Source organism: Nuphar pumila, chromosome 1, assembly GCF_984573655.1.
Source record: "Nuphar pumila chromosome 1, dmNupPumi1.hap1.1, whole genome shotgun sequence".
NCBI lineage: Eukaryota > Viridiplantae > Streptophyta > Magnoliopsida > Nymphaeales > Nymphaeaceae > Nuphar > Nuphar pumila.
In genome coordinates, this window is record NC_143249.1 from 177,790,724 (window position 1) to 177,811,762 (window position 21,039).

Sequence of the window (21,039 nt, forward strand, 5' to 3'; positions counted from 1 at the left end):
CTTCTTTGGAACCCAAAGGCCTTGATTTCATTTTGAAACTAGGTTTTTAAGGTTTGTTTTAATCCATATAAAGATTGTTTTAACTTGCACACCTTTTTTTACCGGATCACCTTCCACATAACCTAGTGGTTGTTCCATATGGACTTCTTCCTTAAGGTCTCCATATAAGATTGTGTTCTTTAAATTCATTTGAAGCAATGGCCAAATCATGTATTATGGCTAATGATAATACCAACCTATTTGTCCCCCATTTTGTTTATAAGGTTAAAGGTTTCGTGTAATCTAGACCCTATTCCCAAGTATATCCTTTAGCCACAAACCCATTTACACCCTGCTACATTTTTTATCATGGGTCTACTTACTATATCCCAAGTATTAGATGAAAACACAAAGCAATACACATCATATCAAAGGCTTTTTGACATAAGATCCAAAGATTCAAATCTAAATGGATTGGGTCAAATCAAAGGCCTTTCTACATAAGATCTGACATCTATGTAACACGGACTCTTTTAACAGGGCACCACACCCGCACCCAAGTCATCGGCAATGAGGTTCATTTTTGTCCAAAAATAGATTCAGCCAAGTCTAATTTTATCTATATTATATGTATAAATACCTAATGTGCACACACACATACATACATATAGGGGAATGAAAACCTCCCCTACAAAAACGGTCCCAAACATACCAAACAGAGTTTTTTGGTGTTTTTTTCAAAATTATGACCATACAAATGTGTTTGATTGATTTACTAGAAATCAACACTTGGATCATGAATTTTGGATAGAAAAATAGTATTTGGAGCCTTGAAATTATAAAAACCTATTCTTGTATCATAATCAAATGCTCCAAGAATTGATTCCTATACAAACAAGCATATAGATCACATTTGTACGGTCAGAATTTTGAAAAAAATACCAAAAATCCAATAAAATGTCCATTTGGTAGGTTTGGGATGTTTTCCATCATGGAGGTTTTCAAAATCCTATATATATATATATATATATATATATATATATATATATATATATATATATATATATATATATATATATATATATATATATATATATATATATATATATATATATATATATATATCCACACCTTTGCAACAATGTGGTGTCATTTTTTTATTCATGAGGAATATCAATGGTAGATTGTTAATTTGATTTATTGCATGAATTTATGCATGATGAATTGATGATATGATAATTATTTTTATTTTATTAGTGTTAACTTTTTCTTTCCATTGCTATATATATATAGCAATGGTAATGTACTTGACCCGTACCTGGTGGTTTTTTTTTCTGAAAATCCAACCTTACATATGTGCTCATCATGATCGATTCACTAGAAATCAACTCTTGGATCATGCATTTTTGGATGAAAAAATATAGTTTTTGGAGCCTTGAAAGTTTTAAAACATTATAGATCATTGATTTTGAAACCGTATAAAAACCTAGCCATGCAGCAGAATCAAATGATCCAAGACCCGATTCCTATGAAAACAAACATGTAGAACACAAGAATTTTGAAAAAACAGTTTTTTTTTTAAAAAAACCCATTTGGTAAGAGTCAGGCATGGATGGCGTCGGGTAGCTTCCCAATTTCACACACACACACACACACACACACACACACACACACATATATATATATATATATATATATATATATATATATATATATATATATATATATATATATATATATATATACACCCTTCCCGCACCCAAGTTTCTCAACCTCTTTATTGGACCCAACCAACTGATTCCGGTTTTGTGCCTCAGATCCAAACCCAAACTAAATATTATCGAATCCAAACGAAACTCCAATTCCAAATCAGACTGGGTCTAGACCAGACCCATATACATTTTGGATTTGGATCGAGACTAAATCGAACTTATGCCCCTCAAGTCTCAATCTAGTATTTGATCCAACACATTATGGGTCCAACAAATCAATATATATGTTGTCGATCAATTGTGATCTAATCAGATCTTCACCAAACCTGAATCTGATCCATGAACCAAACATTACTTAAACCCATAACCAGCTTATCCAACACTAAACCTACCCACAGCCAACCTATATTGAAAACTTATCCTATCCATTGGACCCAGGCCTCAGCCAAGCCTACTTCAATCCATTTAAAGTATATCCGGGTTTAATTAATTTTAAATGGATCTATGTGTCTCTTAAGTTGGATCATCATACTTTATTCGAGGTCTCATATAAAGATCTGTTTGTTTCTCTGCTACACCAACCACTTGCTGATTGGATCATCATGTATCACTTGCTTGAGTATTCTTTAGATATGATCTCATTAGTGTTCGTGGATCTGCATTCCTCAAAAGTTGAAAGAGGCTGCATGTTGTTTCCTACGAGTGGTGCAAAATTAGAAGAAGAGGAAGAAAGATTTAGACTTAAGGGCAAGTCATCTCCAACTGAGAGAGAATGATGCAGGAGTGGAGTGATGCATATCTATGTCAACTTTCTTTATTAGATCATTTAAGATCCATTTTATTTTAGTTTGAATATCTTATTTTTAGATCATTGTGTTTGATATTCAATTTTTATGCTTGATTTATATTTTAATTAAGATAAGTTTTATTTTTTCAAGAGTTTATCAAATTAAGTAGTTTACTTAGATTGGGATTTAGGAGACCTCATCCATAAAAAGATAGAGCCCCATGTAGAGAGGACAAATAAGAATTTATGAAAATTGTTATTTTCAGTTATTTTTTGTTTTTGTTAAGTTTCAATAATTTTTTATTATTTGCAATGATTTTTTCTGTTTTATGGTTATTTTCTCGTGTTTCCTAGCTTTTCCTAGATATAATCATATTTGATAAATTTTTTCGTCAATCAAGACCCCTGATTTACACCACCCTCCCTACGACGACCCCATGCTCTCTTTCTCTCTCTCTTTCTCTCTCTCTCTCTCTCTCTCTCTCTCTCTTTCTTGAGAAGGAGAGGTTGGTCTGTGCTTCTCTTCCCTATCTTTTGATCCAAAAAAAATAGCAAATTGCAGGTAATATTCTGATGCACATCTACTGATTCATGTATGTTGCAATTTTCTTCTTACTTCTCGGGTTGTTTTGTTGCATCCACCTTTTCTTTAATATATTCTTGTAAAAATTCTATTTGAGGTTGTCTTTTATGGAATTTTGATATTAAAATCCAAAATTTTGTGGTAAGCTTATTTCTGTCTTTGATGTATTGTTGTTTAAGATAGAACTCATAGCTCCATTCCACAAGTTTCATTTTTTTTGTTGGAAATTATTTTATGTATTCAAAATAAAATTCCTTTCATTTTGAGGTTTGTTTTTCATTCACCGCTTCTTTTGATTACAAATAGCACTTGCCTTATTTGGTGGAAATTATGCTTATTAGTTGTTATGTAATATATAATTTTAAAATTTATGGTTGAATTGAATGCTACATTGTAAGGTCATTTTGGGCCGTTAGGAGACGATGCTTCGACCTAGTGATGGATTGAAAAAACAAGCATGAAAAAACAAAAGATAAAAAACAACTATACATAAAACAAGAATTTTACATGGTTCAACAAGAATTTCCTATGTCTATCATTGCACTGAGCCTTCTTCTCTATTGATTGGGATACATGATATAGAGGAGGGGGTGTCTTCTTAAATAGGACGAGTCTACAAATTTTACATGGAGTTTACTATTTGTGCATTAAGCACCTGATCAATCTTCATCTTGAGGACATGGCCTGTCAGGTGTGGAGCCCAAGACCTGATGGAAGGCGATTGGGTGCTTAATGCATAATTTTTGTACAATCATATTGCACTCGATCCAGACTTTTTTAGGAGTGTCATCGTGTCAGGTTTGGTTCGGACCAAGGTGGAACCAGACTTGAACCAGATTTTTTGGTATGGTATTGGTTCCGGACCGGGTCGAATCTAGTCCACCATAAGAAAAAACCATACCTGGACCCAATAAGAACTACATGAACCAAACCCAGATCATACCCTGTAAAACCATACTTTTTTGTCATTTTTATATTGAAAATTTGTGGGTCTTAATCGAAACTTGGATCGGGTCCGAGTCTGGTATGAAATTTAACAAACTATACTTGGACCTCAAATTTACTGAAGACTTTGGACCTCCATTCCTGCCCCATCTCAAATTTACTGAAGTCTTCGTCTCCATCCCCATCTCAAATTTCCTTAGATCATATTTTATCAACATGAATGTATGAAATTATGCTACATTTTGGGTCATTCATGCCCTTGAAAAACTTATATATTACAATCAAAACTTGTTTTCTACTAAACCAACTATCTGGATCACATGATAGTATCTGGGTTGGACTCAAAGGGTGGCATTAATACATGGATCGGGATATGATTTGTGAAATTTCATAACAGACCTGAGCCTGTCCTGAGTTTCGATTAAGATCTATAAATTTTCAATGTAAAAAAAGGTTAAAAATTTATTATTTTATCAGGTCTAGTCATATAATCCTTATAAGATCCAGGTACGGATTTAAATTGGACACAAATCCAGACCTGGTATCGACCTCAAATCAAATCTGGGTTTGGTCTCACCTGGGTCTAAAGCAGATCCAACCCGTTGACACCCCTGAGCTACACACAACGTTTTTATCTATAAACCGAAATGGATTTGAATCAAATCCTGTAGACAAAAGGGTTTTAGTTCGTATTTGATTATTTTAACATTCAACTCGGAGTCATTTGATTTTTTTATTTATATATTCAAATTTAAATCCTGATTGAGACATATCCAACCGGAGCTTAGCTAGTGCACATCACCTTGTGTTGGGTTCAAATCCCTATTTGGGTATCCATCGGGTTATGTCATATATAGGTCATGAATCGATTGACAAGTCCAATACAATATCTTGATTTCTGGTAACAAGGCATCGTAAACCCAAAATAAACATTGTTTGCTAATAAGCGACCTATCAATGTTTATGTTTGGATAAAAATTCTTTTCGTTAAGCTTAACCCCAGCTTTCTCAAAAAAAAAAAAAACTGTCATTTGATTTTTTTATTTGCATATTCAAATATAAATCCTGATTCATTCATATCCAATTAGTCAGACAGAAAGAGACAGATAAGTAATAAATATCCACTTGTCAGGCAGACCCTTAAAAGTTAAACAATACCGCATTGGGTTTTGAACCTGCCACATCCCAAACAAGGTGACGTACACTTGCTGCTCCTACCAGACAAGTGGAGCCCCAAGTTGGTAAGATAAAGCTTTTTTCGTTGCACTCTTCTAGAGCAAACCTCGTAAGAAAAAATGATGCTTACTTGTTAATGTCCCACAAGGGCTCCCCTTGTCTGAGGACAACTTGTTAATGTCCCACCAAGTTGACGGGACGTCACAAGTTCGAAACCTACCCACGGGTGGCGAACCTGCCTCAAGGTCGACTGGGCAGAGGCCAGTCAAGGTGCGGTCTGTGATGAGTTTTGCCCATGGATTATCAATTCTTCACCAGTCTTCAAGATAACCAAGGTTATCAACCAAAGTGTCCAAGTTCCTACAGAAACCAGAACAGGAAGTGGGATTCTTCCCTTCCCTCAATCTCAGCCCGAAAACTTGCCACATTCATTCACCAAAACTGCCACCAAATGATGGATGGTGATGATACAAACACGAGTTACAGGACAAGTCATAGCATTACAACGGCCGAGTAACAAGATAGATTTACAAGACAGATTATATACAGAAATACATGACCCCTCAATGTATTATATCCTAATGAATGCATAGAACCCCCTCTACAACAAGTTACTCCAGCTACATTTTACATTACATGCATGCTTATTCCGCCCCTCAACAAAGAAGGTTGAGGGACAACTTTTCTTGTGACTAAAGAATTGAAGAGAACAGATGTACGCCACCATTGTGTTCATATACAGTATTTACATATCACTACAAAAATAAAAATAAATAGGGGGAAGGATCAATAACAACACTTGTTCACCAATCCTCAGAAGCCGACTGAAAAAGGTTCACTGAAATTTCAGCAAATTTCTTGCCTGATCTAGCTTTTCCATACCCACGTCGAAGCGGAGCATTTGGAGTTTCAATGCCATCTAATTTGGCACCATAAATGCTGAAACAGGAAAAAAAAAAGAGTTAACTCTATGCTATGTTCAGTGCATAGTGCAATCACATATAATAAATCAAAAGCAAACTTTCAAAATCAGCATAAACCGTCTAATAATCAACAGAACAGGGATCAAATTACACACCCAAGAAAGTCTGAAGAATTGGACGGAAACAATCGCGTCTGATGCCATTTTGATTTGGGAGTACTAAATGCAAAATGGTGGTCCTTAGCAATCATGGTCTGCAGATGAATTCCAATAAGAACTGAAATTTTCAAAAAAAAAAAAAACAAATGTCCTGAACGGTAAGAAATTTGATAAGAAATGCATCATTGGTAAGAGTTCTTACAGCGTCTCTGATTGTCTTAGAGACAAGATACTAGCTACTTCAAATCATCATGTTCCACCCCGCACAGAATCCTCACCTAAAACACGCAAACGAAAACAAATTAACCAATCAATAAGCATGCTACGGAGAAGGCTCAAGCAAGGCAAATAAGAGAAGTCAGGGAGGACAAAACTCACTAAAATGTCCATAGGCAGAACTGCAAGATGAAAGCTTTTCTCACTGTATACCGAAACCCCGCATGCCTTCGAATGAAGGCGCTTGAGCGGACGAATTTCACAAGGACGTCCAATGAGAAATATGTCTAATCGATTTGAAATGAGAATTCTCTTCTTCCCTATCGTTCACATACACCTAGTCAGCTCTAATCCATCATCCTGGCTACTGATTTCTGGTAAACACGAGGAAGTTTTTGAGTAATTCTGACCATACTCTGCGAAACTCCAACTCCTTCCCAACAGCATCTTATTTCACTAGGAAAAAGCCCCCTTTTTTTTTAACAAAACCCAACTTCAAAGCCCTGAGAAAACAGAGCACGACTAAATGAGGATTCAATCAAACTAAGAAGTACAAAAACCCCAAACCTGAACTTTCTGGTGAATCCAAACAAATAGAGGAGTTCATGTGGTCTGGAAAAGGGTTCACTGAAATTTCAGCAAATTTCTTGCCTGATCTAGCTTTTCCATACCCACGTCGAAGCGGAGCATTTGGAGTTTCAATGCCATCTAATTTGGCAGCATAAATGCTGAAACAGGAAAAAAAAAGAGTTAACTCTATGCTATGTTCAGTGCATAGTGCAATCACATATAATAAATCAAGATTCAAAAGCAAACTTTCAAAATCAGAATAAACCGTCTAATAATCAACAGAACAGGGATCAAATTACACACCCAAGAAAGTCTGAAGAATCGGACGGAAACAATCGTGTCTGATGCCATTTTGATTTTGGAGTACTAAATGCAAAATAGTGGTCCTTAGCAATCATGGTCTGCAGATGAATTCCAATAAGAACTGAAATTTTCAAAGAAAAAAAAAACAAATGTCCTGAACGGTAAGAAATTTGATAAGAAATGCATCATTGGTAAGAGTTCTTACAGCTTCTCTGATTGTCTTGGAGACAAGATACAAGCTACTTCAAATCATCATGTTCCACCCTGCACAGAATCCTCACCTAAAACACGCAAACAAAAACAAATTAACCTATCAATAAGCATGCCACGGAGAAGGCTCAAGCAAGGCAAATAAGAGAAGTCAGGGAGGACAAAACTCACTAAAATGTCCATAGGCAGAACTGCAAGATGAAAGCTTTTCTCACTGTATACCGAAACCCCGCATGCCTTAGAATGAAGGCGCTTGAGCGGACGAATTTCACAAGGACGTCTAATGGGAAATATGTCTACTCGATTTGAAATGAGAATTCTCTTCTTCCCGATTGTTCACATACACCTAGTCAGCTCTAATCCATCATCCTGGCTACTGATTTCTGGTAAACACGAGGAAGGTTTCGAGTAATTCTGACCATACTCTGCGAAACTCCAACTCCTTCCCAACGGCATCTTATTTCACTAGGAAAAAGCCCCCATTTTTTTTTTAACAAAACCCAACTTCAAAGCCATGAGAAAACAGAGCACGACTAAATGAGGATTCAATCAAACTAAGAAGTACAAAAACCCCAAACCTGAACTTTCTGGTAAATCCAAACAAATAGAAGAGTTCATGTGGTCTGGAAAAAGGTTCACTGAAATTTCAGCAAATTTCTTGCCTGATCTAGCTTTTCCATACCCACGTCGAAGCGGAGCATTTGGAGTTTCAATGCCATCTAATTTGGCACCATAAATGCTGAAACAGGAAAAAAAAAAAGAGTTAACTCTATGCTATGTTCAGTGCATAGTGCAATCACATATAATAAATCAAAAGCAAACTTTCAAAATCAGCATAAACCGTCTAATAATCAACAGAACAGGGATCAAATTACACACCCAAGAAAGTCTGAAGAATCGGACGGAAACAATCGCGTCTGATGCCATTTTGATTTGGGAGTACTAAATGCAAAATGGTGGTCCTTAGCAATCATGGTCTGCAGATGAATTCCAATAAGAACTGAAATTTTCAAAGAAAAAAAAAACAAATGTCCTGAACGGTAAGAAATTTGATAAGAAATGCATCATTGGTAAGAGTTCTTACAGCGTCTCTGATTGTCTTAGAGACAAGATACTAGCTACTTCAAATCATCATGTTCCACCCCGCACAGAATCCTCACCTAAAACACGCAAACGAAAACAAATTAACCAATCAATAAGCATGCTACGGAGAAGGCTCAAGCAAGGCAAATAAGAGAAGTCAGGGAGGACAAAACTCACTAAAATGTCCATAGGCAGATCTGCAAGATGAAAGCTTTTCTCACTGTATACCGAAACCCCGCATGCCTTCGAATGAAGGCGCTTGAGCGGACGAATTTCACAAGGACGTCCAATGGGAAATATGTCTACTCGATTTGAAATGAGAATTCTCTTCTTCCCGATCCTTCACATACACCTAGTCAGCTCTAATCCATCATCCTGGCTACTGATTTCTGGTAAACAAGAGGAAGGTTTCGAGTAATTCTGACCATACTCTACGAAACTCCAACTCCTTCCCAACGGCATCTTATTTCACTAGGAAAAAGCCCCACCTTTTTTTAACAAAACCCAACTTCAAAGCCCTGAGAAAACAGAGCACGACTAAATGAGGATTCAATCAAACTAAGAAGTACGAAAACTCCAAACCTGAACTTTCTGGTGAATCCAAACAAATAGAAGAGTTCATGTGGTCTGGAAAAAGGAAAACGCAAAATGAGGAAAAGAAAAACACCAAAATGCCTTCATAATGGGAAACCAACCCAAAATTTTAAAGAGAAAAAAAAAAACATTAACGCTCCAGAGGTAAAGAGAGAAAAAAACTTGTTTTCTATGGGATTTTTAATTACAAAATGACCAAATATGAGATAATAAAAAAAGCCTATTTTCAGGAAGTTATACACCAAAAAGCTCAAAAATAAAAAGAAAATAACTAAATGGAGAAAATAAAGAAAAGAACAGATCTTAGAACGAAACTACGAAATTACGAGACAAACACAACAAAAAACAATTCGATTTTTGCAATAAAGAAACACAAAAACTCCAATATTTTCAAGATTTACCCCAAAACAAGAAAGAGGGCGAGAGAAGGAGGTGGAGGAACCGTGTAGGGCTTGGAAATGGGGAAAAAAAGGAAAAGCTTTAAGGGGTTAACATGGGCCGTCTGATCATGATACGATCGAACGGTCCAGGTTCATTTAGCTCCATTTGCACAAACGCCATCGATGGCGGAGAAGATGGAATCGTAGTCGAGAAGATCAATCTGGTGCTTCTAGATGCTTTGTCTCCCGCTCGTCCTCTGAAAGATTAGAAGCAAGAGAGAGAGAGAGAGAGAGAGAGAGAGAGAGAGAGAGAGAGAGAGAGAGACGAAAGAAATTCAACATTACCACTCATGAAGATCAACAAAATGTTGAACCCATGAACTGAACAAGAGCAAAACCCAAAACAAATAAAGAAAGCAGAAGAGAAAAGAACATCAGACAGACGAGTGCTAGCCCTAGAAGCACCAGATTGATTACCACTTATGAGAGAGAGAGAGAGAAGCAAGCCCTGCACTGCCGGAGGCGGTGGGTCGTCGCCGGAGGCGAGAGAGAGAGAGGGGGGGGGAGGCGAGTGAACAAAGCCATGCACCATCGATCGTCCTCTTAAAGAACAGAGGCAAGGAAGAAGAGGGTGGGAAAAAGTAAGGGTTTTAAGGGGTTAACCTCTCGGCCGTCTGATCATGATACGATGGGAAGGCTCGGCGGGTTCATTTAGCAGGTTTTGCACAAACTCCATTTCAGCACTCGTGTGTCAACGAAGCATTTGTGGTAAGAATTTTTGAGTCATCCGTTTGGAATCTGTCAGTACAAAAACTGAACTTGACTTACCTGACCTACCTGTCCTATGTCCACTGAGACCAACTACTCAACCCGAGCCAATCAGGAACTTGTCCGCCTTTATCTTCGAACCGAATATCAACCGACTTCAGAGTTGGGAATCCACTTCCCTTGTCATTTGTACACGAATCGACAAGGACAGTGTGTACATCGGACCCAAGGTTGGGTCCAAAACTTTGACCCGAATAAAAATTGGGTCTTCAAAACCCACTTTGCCCCTAGCCGAATAGTCATACTAGGTTCGAAACGGTGACACACATATGGGATCCGACCCTAGTTGGCACGTCTAGAAGTTGTATCCGAATCCGGTCTGAATTTGATACAAATCTGTCCAGGTAGGATCACTTTCAAAATTGGGTATGCCTAAGATCCGGGTCTAGCTCGTCCTAATTTGTTAAACTATATCCCTCACCTGTTTTCAGCAGATCCAGTACTATACCATATCGTAATCGATTCCGGACCTATGCCATGAGGTTCTAATAGAGACACGATCCAGATTCAACCACTCTTGAAATCCAGATCCAAAAGCTGGTCATACCCGACCCATTTGCATCATTTGATTCCAAATCCAGCTGCAAAGGCAAAGGCAAAGGCGCCTTTCCCAACCGCACAATCACACCTACGATGCTGATCGGGGCCAGCCACGGGGAGTCGTACTCGTGGTCGCGCTGCTTCAGGAGGAGATTAGGTGGCGTCCTTCCACTGGCTTATAAAAAGGGCACAGAGGCGGTAGCACGATGACAAGGAGGGCTCGGGCACACGACCAAGCGCGCGAGGCGGTGAGTCGGTCACCCGTGGTCGCGTCGGTGCCGCTTCCGGGGTGAGAGTAGGTGGCGACGTCCCAGTGGTTCTTGGGGAGCGGGGAACAGAGGCGGTAGCACGATGCCAAGGAGGGCTCGGGCACAGGACACGAACCCGGCCAAGGGCGGGGCGGTCGTGGTGCCGCTTGCTGAGGAGAGTAGGTGTCGTCGTCCCACTGGTTCGTGGAGGCGGTTATAAAAAAAGGGAACGGGAACAGAGGCGGTAGCACGATGCCAGCTAGGGCCCGGCACACGACGCGAAATCGGGCAAGGTCGAGGCGGTGAGTCGGGCCGAGGGTATAAAAGAGGGCAGCGGTGACTGGTGAGCAGGCATGGAGAACGGAGGTACCACTGATGGGACGGGTCAGGGGGAGTACGTTGGCTAAGCGCGAATCCATTCTGCGTGCTTATTTAGAGGCGGTCCGTCCCTCTCCCTCACACGCGCTTGCTCTCCTATTGCAAGGTACAGACACTAGAGACAGAGAGAAAGGGACGATTTGCCGAGGGTTTGGGAGGGAGAATGGCGAGAGGGAAGGTGGAGTTGAAGCGGATTGAGAACAGGGCCAGCCGGCACGCGACGTTCTCCAAGCGACGGAACGGGTTGATGAAGAAAGCCCACGAGATCTCGGTACTCTGCGACGTCGAGGTTGCGCTTATCGTCTTCAGTGGCAAGGGCAAGCTTTACGAGTTCTCCAGCCGATCCAGGTATGTTCCCGCTCTAGAGTCTCTTCTCAAGGGGTTCGCGGTGAGACCGGGGGTTGGTTGGTGTTCTTTTCTCCTTTTTTTGTTTTTTTTTGGGGGGAGGGTTTGGCGCTGGTTTTATGGCTTCTAGGTCGGTAGAAGGGATTTTCGAGGGTTTTCCGTACGATTTCTTGGAAGAGGAGGGTGAATTTTGTGTAATTCTAGCGTATCTTGCTTCATTATCCGCGAGGGGTGCTTAATCGGTGAAATCTTGGGTGTAGGTTTCGGACCCGGAGGAGTTTTTCCGAAGAGAATCTTGCGTTTATTGTGTTTTTTTGTTATGTGATGCTTGATCGCATGATTCTTCCGAGATGATCCGGGTTTTTTTTGTAGATCGGTCGCGTTTCTTCGTTTTCTTCCTTTTAGCTTTCTCTTGGTGAGTCTCTAGTGAGGTTTTGCAGCAAGTTCTCCTAGAAATAACGCGAATTTTTGTTCCCGATTTTTGTAGATCCATCTGATATCCCTCTAATTTGGTCGATTTGTCGTTGTATTGTGTCATGTACAAGGAACAAGAACTTTGCGGGGATCTGTTTGGGATTCTTTAGTTGGTATGCCCTCTCGCGTCAGTGTAAATCGTTCCTCGTCCTCTTGGGTTCCGTCAGTGTAAATCAATGGCAAATGTCCACCAGGAATCTGACGGATATACCGTGTCTTTCGTAGAGCGCCGTTTGGCTGGTCGAGCCCACGGAACGCCCTCTGCCAAGTTTTATTACACCGATCCAAGAGCCTACGCGGTTTCTGGAGTGACTATGCGTGCTTGAGTTTATATTTATCTGCTGGCTTCGTGTCAACGCTCTTTTTTTTTTCTTTTGTGGTTTTTCTTTGATGTGACGCTGCATATATCTCGTCGTTGAGAATTGTTTTCTCTGGTTTCCACGTGGAAAATCCGGAGACGACTCTCCAGACTTCAGTTGGTGCGTAGCTATAGATTCGCGTTTTCCCGATTGGGGAACATGTATAGTTTTAACTTTTGAGAGAGAGAGAGAGAGAGAGAGAGAGAGAGTCCTTCACGCCTCAAATTGTTTGGGAACAAGGATATGAGAAGTCCTGAAAAAATATTCCGAGCCTCAGAGCGGTCGTTGCTAATTCCAAAACAAATCTCTCTCTCTCTCTCTCTCTCTATATATATATATATATATATATATGTGTGTGTGTGTGTGTGTGTGTGTTTGTGTGTGTGTACACACACACACGCTTCCTGTTCCATCTCGAAGAGCTTGCCTTGCTATGCCATCAATTGTTATGAAGGTACCATGAATTGCTATAGCCAGAGCTCTCCCTATCAAGTGGAGATGAGATGAACTTGGGGAGCTGACTTAAGCAAGAGCCGGTGGGATTTCAACTATGCAAGAATTGTAGTACAACAGTAGCCGTGAAAAGAAGCCAAGACAACAATGGGCAAGGGCCCAACTCACATCAGCTGTGGTGAGGTTGTGACTTCGTTTTAGTCAGATTTGGTACGGATCGGATGTATTTATGGTTTTGATTTTTGGCTGCCATGCAAATTTGATGGATATCCAAATCTGATTACATGTAAAAAGGCATGGTATGAGATTTTCACCATTCGAGTCCGTATCTAAATCCATGTAGGCAATATTTGAACTGTTTACATCCCTACCACTACTTTTGTATTGTCTCATCTGGCTACCACCTCTCACAAAAATCATTTCATGATATTGTAATCATTGAGAGTGATGAAGCACATGTTTCAATCTGAAAGTTTGTTGCATGGCATGTTTCAGGTGAAAGATTTAAGGTTGCACTATTTCTTGGAATAAAAGTTGACAATCCACACATGCGCCTGGAGCCTTACTTTGAAGCATATATGCAAAAGTATGGCCTCATCTGGTACTATTCATTCACGAGTGACTGCTGTTGCAGATTTTGATGTGAGTTGGCAACTCCAAGGCAAGTTTTTCAGTGTATAAATGTTGTGTACCGTGGGACTGACCAAAGAAACAAAAAACTAATGGGAATGCAAATAAACAAAAACTTCTTATGGTTGTATCCTCCAATGTTTTGACATATCCATTTAAACATTAGATTATAAGCCTTCTGACTTTATTTCGTCGGAGGATTAAAAAATATGTGTTGTGTTGTGATAAAGTGCAATTTAGATATCCTAAAGTCCATTGCAAATGTAATAAAGCAATTCACATTGAAATAGATGAGCACTTCTTACATGAACAAATCAAGGATCAAGAATTAGGGCATTGCACATTGAAGCACAAAACCCACCCTAGATGGCCTCGGACCATGCTTGATTTGTTGGGGGGTTGGTGTATAATGAAAAGTAGCATTAGGAAAAGGTAAGCTATTGTGTAACTAGGAGTCTAGCTAACTTGGTGCCCAAGTAATCTCGATTTGTAAATAAGATTGTGGTGCACCTTGCCTCCGTATAGCCATTTATTCTCCTCTATTTTAAAAATTTTTCATCTTAATTACACAAACATACAAAAATTCTCTTCATAGAATTGGTTCTTAGCAAGTGAAATGTTGACATCATGCCAAGGCAAGGCCCCATATCAGTGGTGTGTACAGTGTAACCTTGCAGCTTGGCAGCAAAGGCAAACCTACCAATTAGAGTGGTACGACCAAACCCATTGAATTGGATCCGATCTAGGAACCGCTCCTCACAGGACCTATCACATAGAGAAACCAGGTCAACCATGTCACTCCTTAATTCAAGTCAATTGGATCTATATCCAAAAATGATAAGCCCTGCTACTTGGCACCCCCCTCTAGTTGGGCGCCACTTGACTATATCCAAAAAGAACAAACCACCTTGATGCTTTCCCAAACCTTCCCTAACAAAAAAGGGAAAGAGTTGCCTGGCACCAATGGGGGACTTCTTGCCACCCAAAGGAGCCAAGCCAAGTTGCAACCCCTACAACCCAATGAGACAAAGAAAAAGGACTAGAATGTCATCCTATTGGACCACTCACAATCAGCCCCCTCAATGATCAATATGTAAGAGTCACGTCAAAAGGAAGTGGCGCCCAAGCTAGATCTTCTTGCCACTCAACTTAGCAACTAGAAGAAGCTGCCAACATCAAGAATGTTTTGTTTGAATGAAATTTCCTCTCTCTCTCTCTTCTTTGTCTCTCTCTCTCTCTTCTTTGTCTCTCTCTCATTCTCACTCTCAATTCCTCTCTTATTCTCTCTCTCTCTCACAAAACTCTCCAAGTTGATGCCTTCAAGGAGGAAGTCTTTCAAGTTCTCAAGTGGACACCTTCTAGCTCTTACGGATCCAACTTGCGAATTAAAAGAATCTTAAGGCCATTCTAGATCGTGTATGCATCAGCCACCATTCCTTGGATTAGGGAACTCACACAAGGGTTGTTGCACAAGGAACTCATCCAGAGTGCTCATCTAGTGATCCAACCAGGAAACTGCATACAACAACAACAACTACGCCTTCATCCCAAAATAATTGGGGTTGGCGATATGAACCAAAAAAGAAAATCATTATGGGTCTTCCATATGAATCCTTGTCCTCCAATCATTTCTATCCATTGCCATGCCCTCGGTGAGGTTCAAAGCATTCATATTCTTTCCTATCACCTTCATCCATGTCTTCCTAGGCCTACCCCGACCTCTTTTAACTAATATATTTTTTCATTTCTCCATCCTTCTAACTGGAGCATCATTAGGCCTTCACCGAATATGTCCAAACCACCGTAAATGATTCTCTCTCATCTTATTTTCAATGGATGCAACGCCTACTTTCTTACGTATCTCGTTTCGAATCTTATCTTTTATTGTATTTTCACACATCCACCTAAGCATACGCATCTCAGCTACACTCATTTTTTGAATATGATGTCTCTTGGCAGCCCAACATTTCGTACCATATAGTAAAGCGGGCTTAATAATCGTCCTATAAAACTCCCTTCAACCGCAATGGCATTCTACGATCGCACAACACTCCAGTTGCACTTTTTCATTTCATCCACCCAACCTTTATCCTATGATTTACATCTTCATCAATTTCTCCATACTTTTGAATGATAAATTCCAAATATTTGAAACAATCATCCATCGGTATTTCTTGCTCACCAAGCTTCACTACACTCCCATCATTACTTTGTTGCTTACTAAACCGACATTCCATGTATTTTGTCTTACTCTTACTCAACTTAAAACCTCTTGCTTTCAATGTCTGTCTCCATAATTCTAACTTAGCATTAACCCCAACTTTAGACTCATCAATCAAAGCAATATCATCAACAAACAACATACACCACGGCACATTTTCTTGAATTGATCTCGTAAGCTCATCCATCACTATAGCAAATAGGAAAGGGCTTAAAGCAGATCCTTGATGTAACCCAACCGTTATAGGAAAATTGGTTGTCACCCCTCCACAAGTGCGGCCATTGGTTACTACTCCTTCATATATATCTTTAATTATTCTAATGTACTTGAGAGAAACATCTTTCTTCATCATTGTCCACCAGAGAACGTCCCTAGGTACTCTATCGTATGCCTTCTCCAAATCAATAAAAACCATATGCAAATCTTTATTCCTCTGTCTATTTCTCTCGATAAGTTGTCTAAGAAGATGTATAGCTTCCATAGTTTATCTTTCAGGCATAAAACCAAATTGATTCTCTGATATCATGGCCACCTTCATCAACCTAGACTCAATCACCCTCTCCCAAAGTTTCATAATACGACTCATGAGTTTTATACCACGGTAGTTTGTGCAATCTTGTATATCACCCTTATTTTTATATAGAGGCACCAAAGTACTCTTCCTCCACTCATTAGGCATCTTATTTGTCTGTTAAATCTTGCTAAAAAGATTTGTCAACCATTCCAAACCTTTCTCTCTCAAGCATTTTCAAGCCTCGATAGGTATACCATCTGGGCCAACTGCCCTTCTTGATTTCATTTTCTTCAAAGCCTCTGCAATTTCTTTCTTTTGAATCTTGCGCATGAAGACACGTTTCAGCTCATGAAAAGGAATAGAGAAGTCTCCAAGATCCTGAGCATGACTTTCATTAAATAGTTTATCAAAATAATCTTTCCATCTCTCCTTAATCTCCTCATCTTTGACTAAAACCCTTTGTGTTTCATCTTTGATACATCTAACCATACCCAGATCCCTCGATTTTCTATCTCTCATCTTTGCAGACCTATAAATATCCTTCTCGCCTTCTTTGGTATCCAACTTGTCATAAACCTCCTTATATACCTTATCTCTCGCGTTTCAAACTACTTTTTTAGCTTCCTTCTTTGCTATCATATACTTCTCCAAATTCTCCTTATCAAGACTCTTACTTAGATTTTTATAACACTCTCTTTTAACCTTAATAGCTAATTTGACACCCTCGTTCCACCACGATGTATCCTTACCTAGCGGTGCACCGCCTTTAGACTCACCCAATGCCTCCTTAGCCACCTTTCTTATGCCACCCACTATCTTATTCTACATTGATTCTGAATCCTCCTCGAGACACCAATCAGCTTCCTTAACTACCTGCTCTACAAACATTCCTTGTTTAGCTCCTTTCAGTGTCCACCACTTAATTCTAGGATCTATCCTATGTCTATCCCTTTTGCGGCATTGTCTAATTCTAATATCTAAAATTAAGACTCTTATGTTGTGTAGCTACACTTTCTCCCGGTATAACCTTATAATCGATGCAACAATCCCTATCTCTCTTTCTAAGTAGGAAAAAATCTATCTGACTCTTATTAACCCCACTTTTAAATGTTACTAGGTGAGACTCCCTCTTCCTAAACCAAGTGTTTGCTAAGATCATATCATAGGACAAACCAAAATCTAAAATCCTTTCTCCACTTTCGTTTCTTTCTCCTATACCATAGCCTTCATGGATACTCTCAAAACCATCTCTACTAATGCCTACATGCCCATTACGGTCACCGCCGATGAAAAGCCTTTCTCCATACGATATCCCTTATACTACTCCATCTAAATCTTCCCAAAATTGACGCTTAATGAAATCATCTAAACCTACTTGAGGAGCATAAACACTAATAATATTAATAATATATGTACCTAATACTAATTTAATAAGTAAAATCCTATCACCCTTCCTACGGACCTCAACTACATTATCTATAAACTCACGACTCATAATAATCCCTACTCCATTCTTATTCCTATTTATTCCTGTATACCAAATCTTATATCCCCAAGGTTCTATCACTTTTGCTTTCTCACCTACCCATTTGGTCTCTTGTAGACTTAAAATATCAATCTTTCTCCTATACATAACATCTACTAGCTCTACCAACTTACCAGTTAAAGACCCTATGTTCCAAGAGGCTAACCTAATTTTATGGTCTTGGACTAACTTCTTTACCCCCACCCGTCCAACAAAGTGAGGGAACCCTTGCCTATTTGACACCACACCCGGGCGTCTGTGTGACGCGTCGCTTCCGGGCGACTATCTAGCAATCCTTGCCCATTTATCACTGCCTTCGGGCCTATAGAGTACAGCGCGTCGCTCAGTAGGGAACGCCCCAACGAAATTCTCATATTGGTTCATATTCATAGGGTATGACTAAGTTTGTATGCTGGTTGTCACAGGCCTACCGCAACCCTCCTCCTTTATCCGGGCTTGGGACCGACAGTGTATAACTAAACAATTATACACAGGCGGAGTTAACCAGAAATTTATCAACTTTAAAATTTTTGAATGCCCAAACCACAAGGAGTTGTCCCTTTCACTTTACCACGTGTCTTCCCCTACCTTTACCCATCTTTGTCTAGTCATTTGGGAGAAACAAAATCTTTTTTGTTAAATTGATTGAAGTCAACCCAAACCAACGTACTAGTCAAAAACATATCTCTGCATCCCTTTGTCCAAGTATTGAACTTTGTCATAACCCAATCCGCGAACCAAAAATTGAATCCATCGCGTCAATGTGTATCCAGTCTCATTCAACCCATCAGCTCGTACCCTGCAATCCACATCCTCTATTGTCTCCCAAGAAGAACCAAACCCCTGAGGTGCCTCAAAGGTTGAGAAAACTTTTAAACCTCCGAGTTGGTAGGCCAACACCTACAATGATTGTCAATGGTGAAACATTTGATGACTACTATCAAGAACCAATTGGACTTGGTGTTGCAACAACCTCCCATGCCTGACCCAATGATTCTCTCATGGAGTAAGACGAAGCGGGCAAAATGTGCATTGATGTTACCTCTTGCGTCTGGATTTTAGAAGTGAGGTTGATTCTTGGAGCTCCCCTACGCCACAATCACTTGTTCACAATTAGAGAACTTGAAACCGGTTCAAGAGGCATCAAATCAAGCCTGAAAAGATTCCTTTCTCTGTGTTTTCAGGAAAGGATCCTCTGTATTGAATGTATAAGGCTAAACGGTAATTTGTAAGTCAAAATGTGAATAATGAAAGTAGACTAGGCTTCATTGTAGCCCATCTTGAAAGTGAGGCTCTTAGGTGGTTTGGATGGTGTGGAGTTCGTCATAGGCACCCAAACTGGTTTGAATTCGAATATGAGCTCTCTAAGTGGTTTGATTCATCTCCCTAGACTAACCATTAGTGTGGAGATGAAGATCATCAAATAAAAGGGGACCATATCCGAATACCAAGCCGAGTTTGAAGATTTATACATTGTGTATGGGGATTGGTATGAAAGTGCTCTAATCAGTGCTTTTAGGGGATCTTCGTATCAAGTTGTTGTCTATGGATACTTTGTCCTTAGAAAGTTGGGGTGTTCGAAGAGCGAATCAAAAGGTTGTATTTTGCAAATAAGTTGGATTGATCTTTCGACAGATATAGTGGGTGCAAATTGGGTCTAGACCAGAGTTGTCAGTCGATGAAGCGAGAAGCGATTCAGAAAGTAGAAGCGGGGAAGTGAGGTACTTCTAAAATTTTAGGAAGCGAGAAGCGTATGATGATTTAGAAGTGAATCGAGAATAATCTCGGAAGCGAGAAGGGAAGTGAATCAGAAGCGCCACCTAGGAAGCGACCTAAGAGGAAACGAAGAGGGAAGTGACCTAGGATTCTAGTGGGAAGTTAATAGGAATAAAGTTTTTTCAATATTGGACAAATAAAATTTTAAAAGCTTCAAGCCCTCCAAAAAAAGAAAATTCAGTTTCTGATATTGGTAAGCGAGCGGGAAGTGAGTAGGAAGCGATTGGGGAAGTCTGTGGGATGCAAAATGGGAAGCGCACTTCCCATTTAAAAGGGTTGCTTCCTGCGCGTTTCAGAACCCAAGTGTTTTGCGCTTTTGAAATGTGTTTCGGGGCCCTGAGTGCTATAGCTAACCGTGGATTAGACCAAGGTTGTCAGACAAGGAAGCGGAAGCGAGAAACAAAACGGGAAGCAGAAGCGAGAAATGATGCATTTTAAAATGTATCAGAAGCAAGAAGCGAGAAATAATATATATATATATAAATATAAATATATATATATATATAAGAATTGAACGAGAATCAAAATAAAACACAAATAAAATCTAAAATGTGTATTAAATTTCATGATTTTTTAGTGTAAAATAAATTTTAACAAAATCTAAAAATGATGACTAAAAACACATGAAAGTGAGAGAAGAGAGAAAACACATAAAAAGTTAAGAGAACATATAAGAAGAACAGATGAAGTGTGTGAAAAGCATAGAAGCGTGGGGAATCGAGGTTTTCATCAAGTTTCAGAAGCGAAGAGTACCATTCTTCGTAAGCGAGTTTTCGAGGAGTGGCTTCCCACCTATCTACGAAGCTTCCGGTAACTCTAGTCCAGACAAGGATGTCATGCTCAAGTGGGATGCTGGTATTCATGTTAAAACTGATTACATCTCCAATGCACAAAATGTCGAGCGTAGGAAGAAAGCTTAATGCTTCACATGCAATGAAAATGGGCCCAAGCCACAAATGCGAAGTCCTAAAGTTGTTTGTGACTTGCAAAAGTGATAAAGAAGAAAAAGAGGAACCGGTCTACAAACCAGATCCGTAAAGGGGTTGGATCATGACATTTCGTACTATGTTTTGACCGGTGCTTTAGTTTCGAAATCCATTAGGGTGGACAGTTTTTTTAAATGACGCAA

At 39.5% G+C, this 21,039-nt stretch overlaps 1 protein-coding gene and 1 long non-coding RNA gene across 6 annotated transcripts in view; one reads left to right on the forward strand and one right to left on the reverse strand.

Moving 5' to 3' along the window:
* Positions 1–5,764: 5,764 nt before the first annotated feature.
* LOC149851416 (uncharacterized) lies at positions 5,765–10,060 on the reverse strand. Of its 2 annotated transcripts, XR_016433411.1 has the most exons (11): positions 8,823–10,060; positions 8,647–8,722; positions 8,442–8,539; positions 7,734–8,301; positions 7,558–7,633; positions 7,353–7,450; positions 6,890–7,207; positions 6,642–6,799; positions 6,466–6,541; positions 6,261–6,358; positions 5,765–6,121 (listed from the first exon to the last, which is right to left on the reverse strand). It is a non-coding gene; the product is annotated as an uncharacterized LOC149851416 (long non-coding RNA). The 2 variants fall into 2 exon arrangements; XR_016433410.1 differs by having other exon boundaries at positions 6,642–7,207.
* Positions 10,061–11,203: 1,143 nt separating this feature from the next.
* Positions 11,204–21,039, forward strand: part of LOC149851417 (protein VERNALIZATION 1-like) — a 65,974-nt gene continuing 56,138 nt past the window's right edge. For all 4 annotated transcript variants that reach the window (XM_090000642.1, XM_090000630.1, XM_090000636.1 and 1 more), the window contains exon 1: positions 11,204–11,961. In XM_090000642.1, coding sequence (XP_089856768.1) covers positions 11,777–11,961 — 185 coding nt within the window. In that variant the 5' untranslated portion in view covers positions 11,204–11,776. The remainder of the gene's footprint in view (positions 11,962–21,039) is intronic.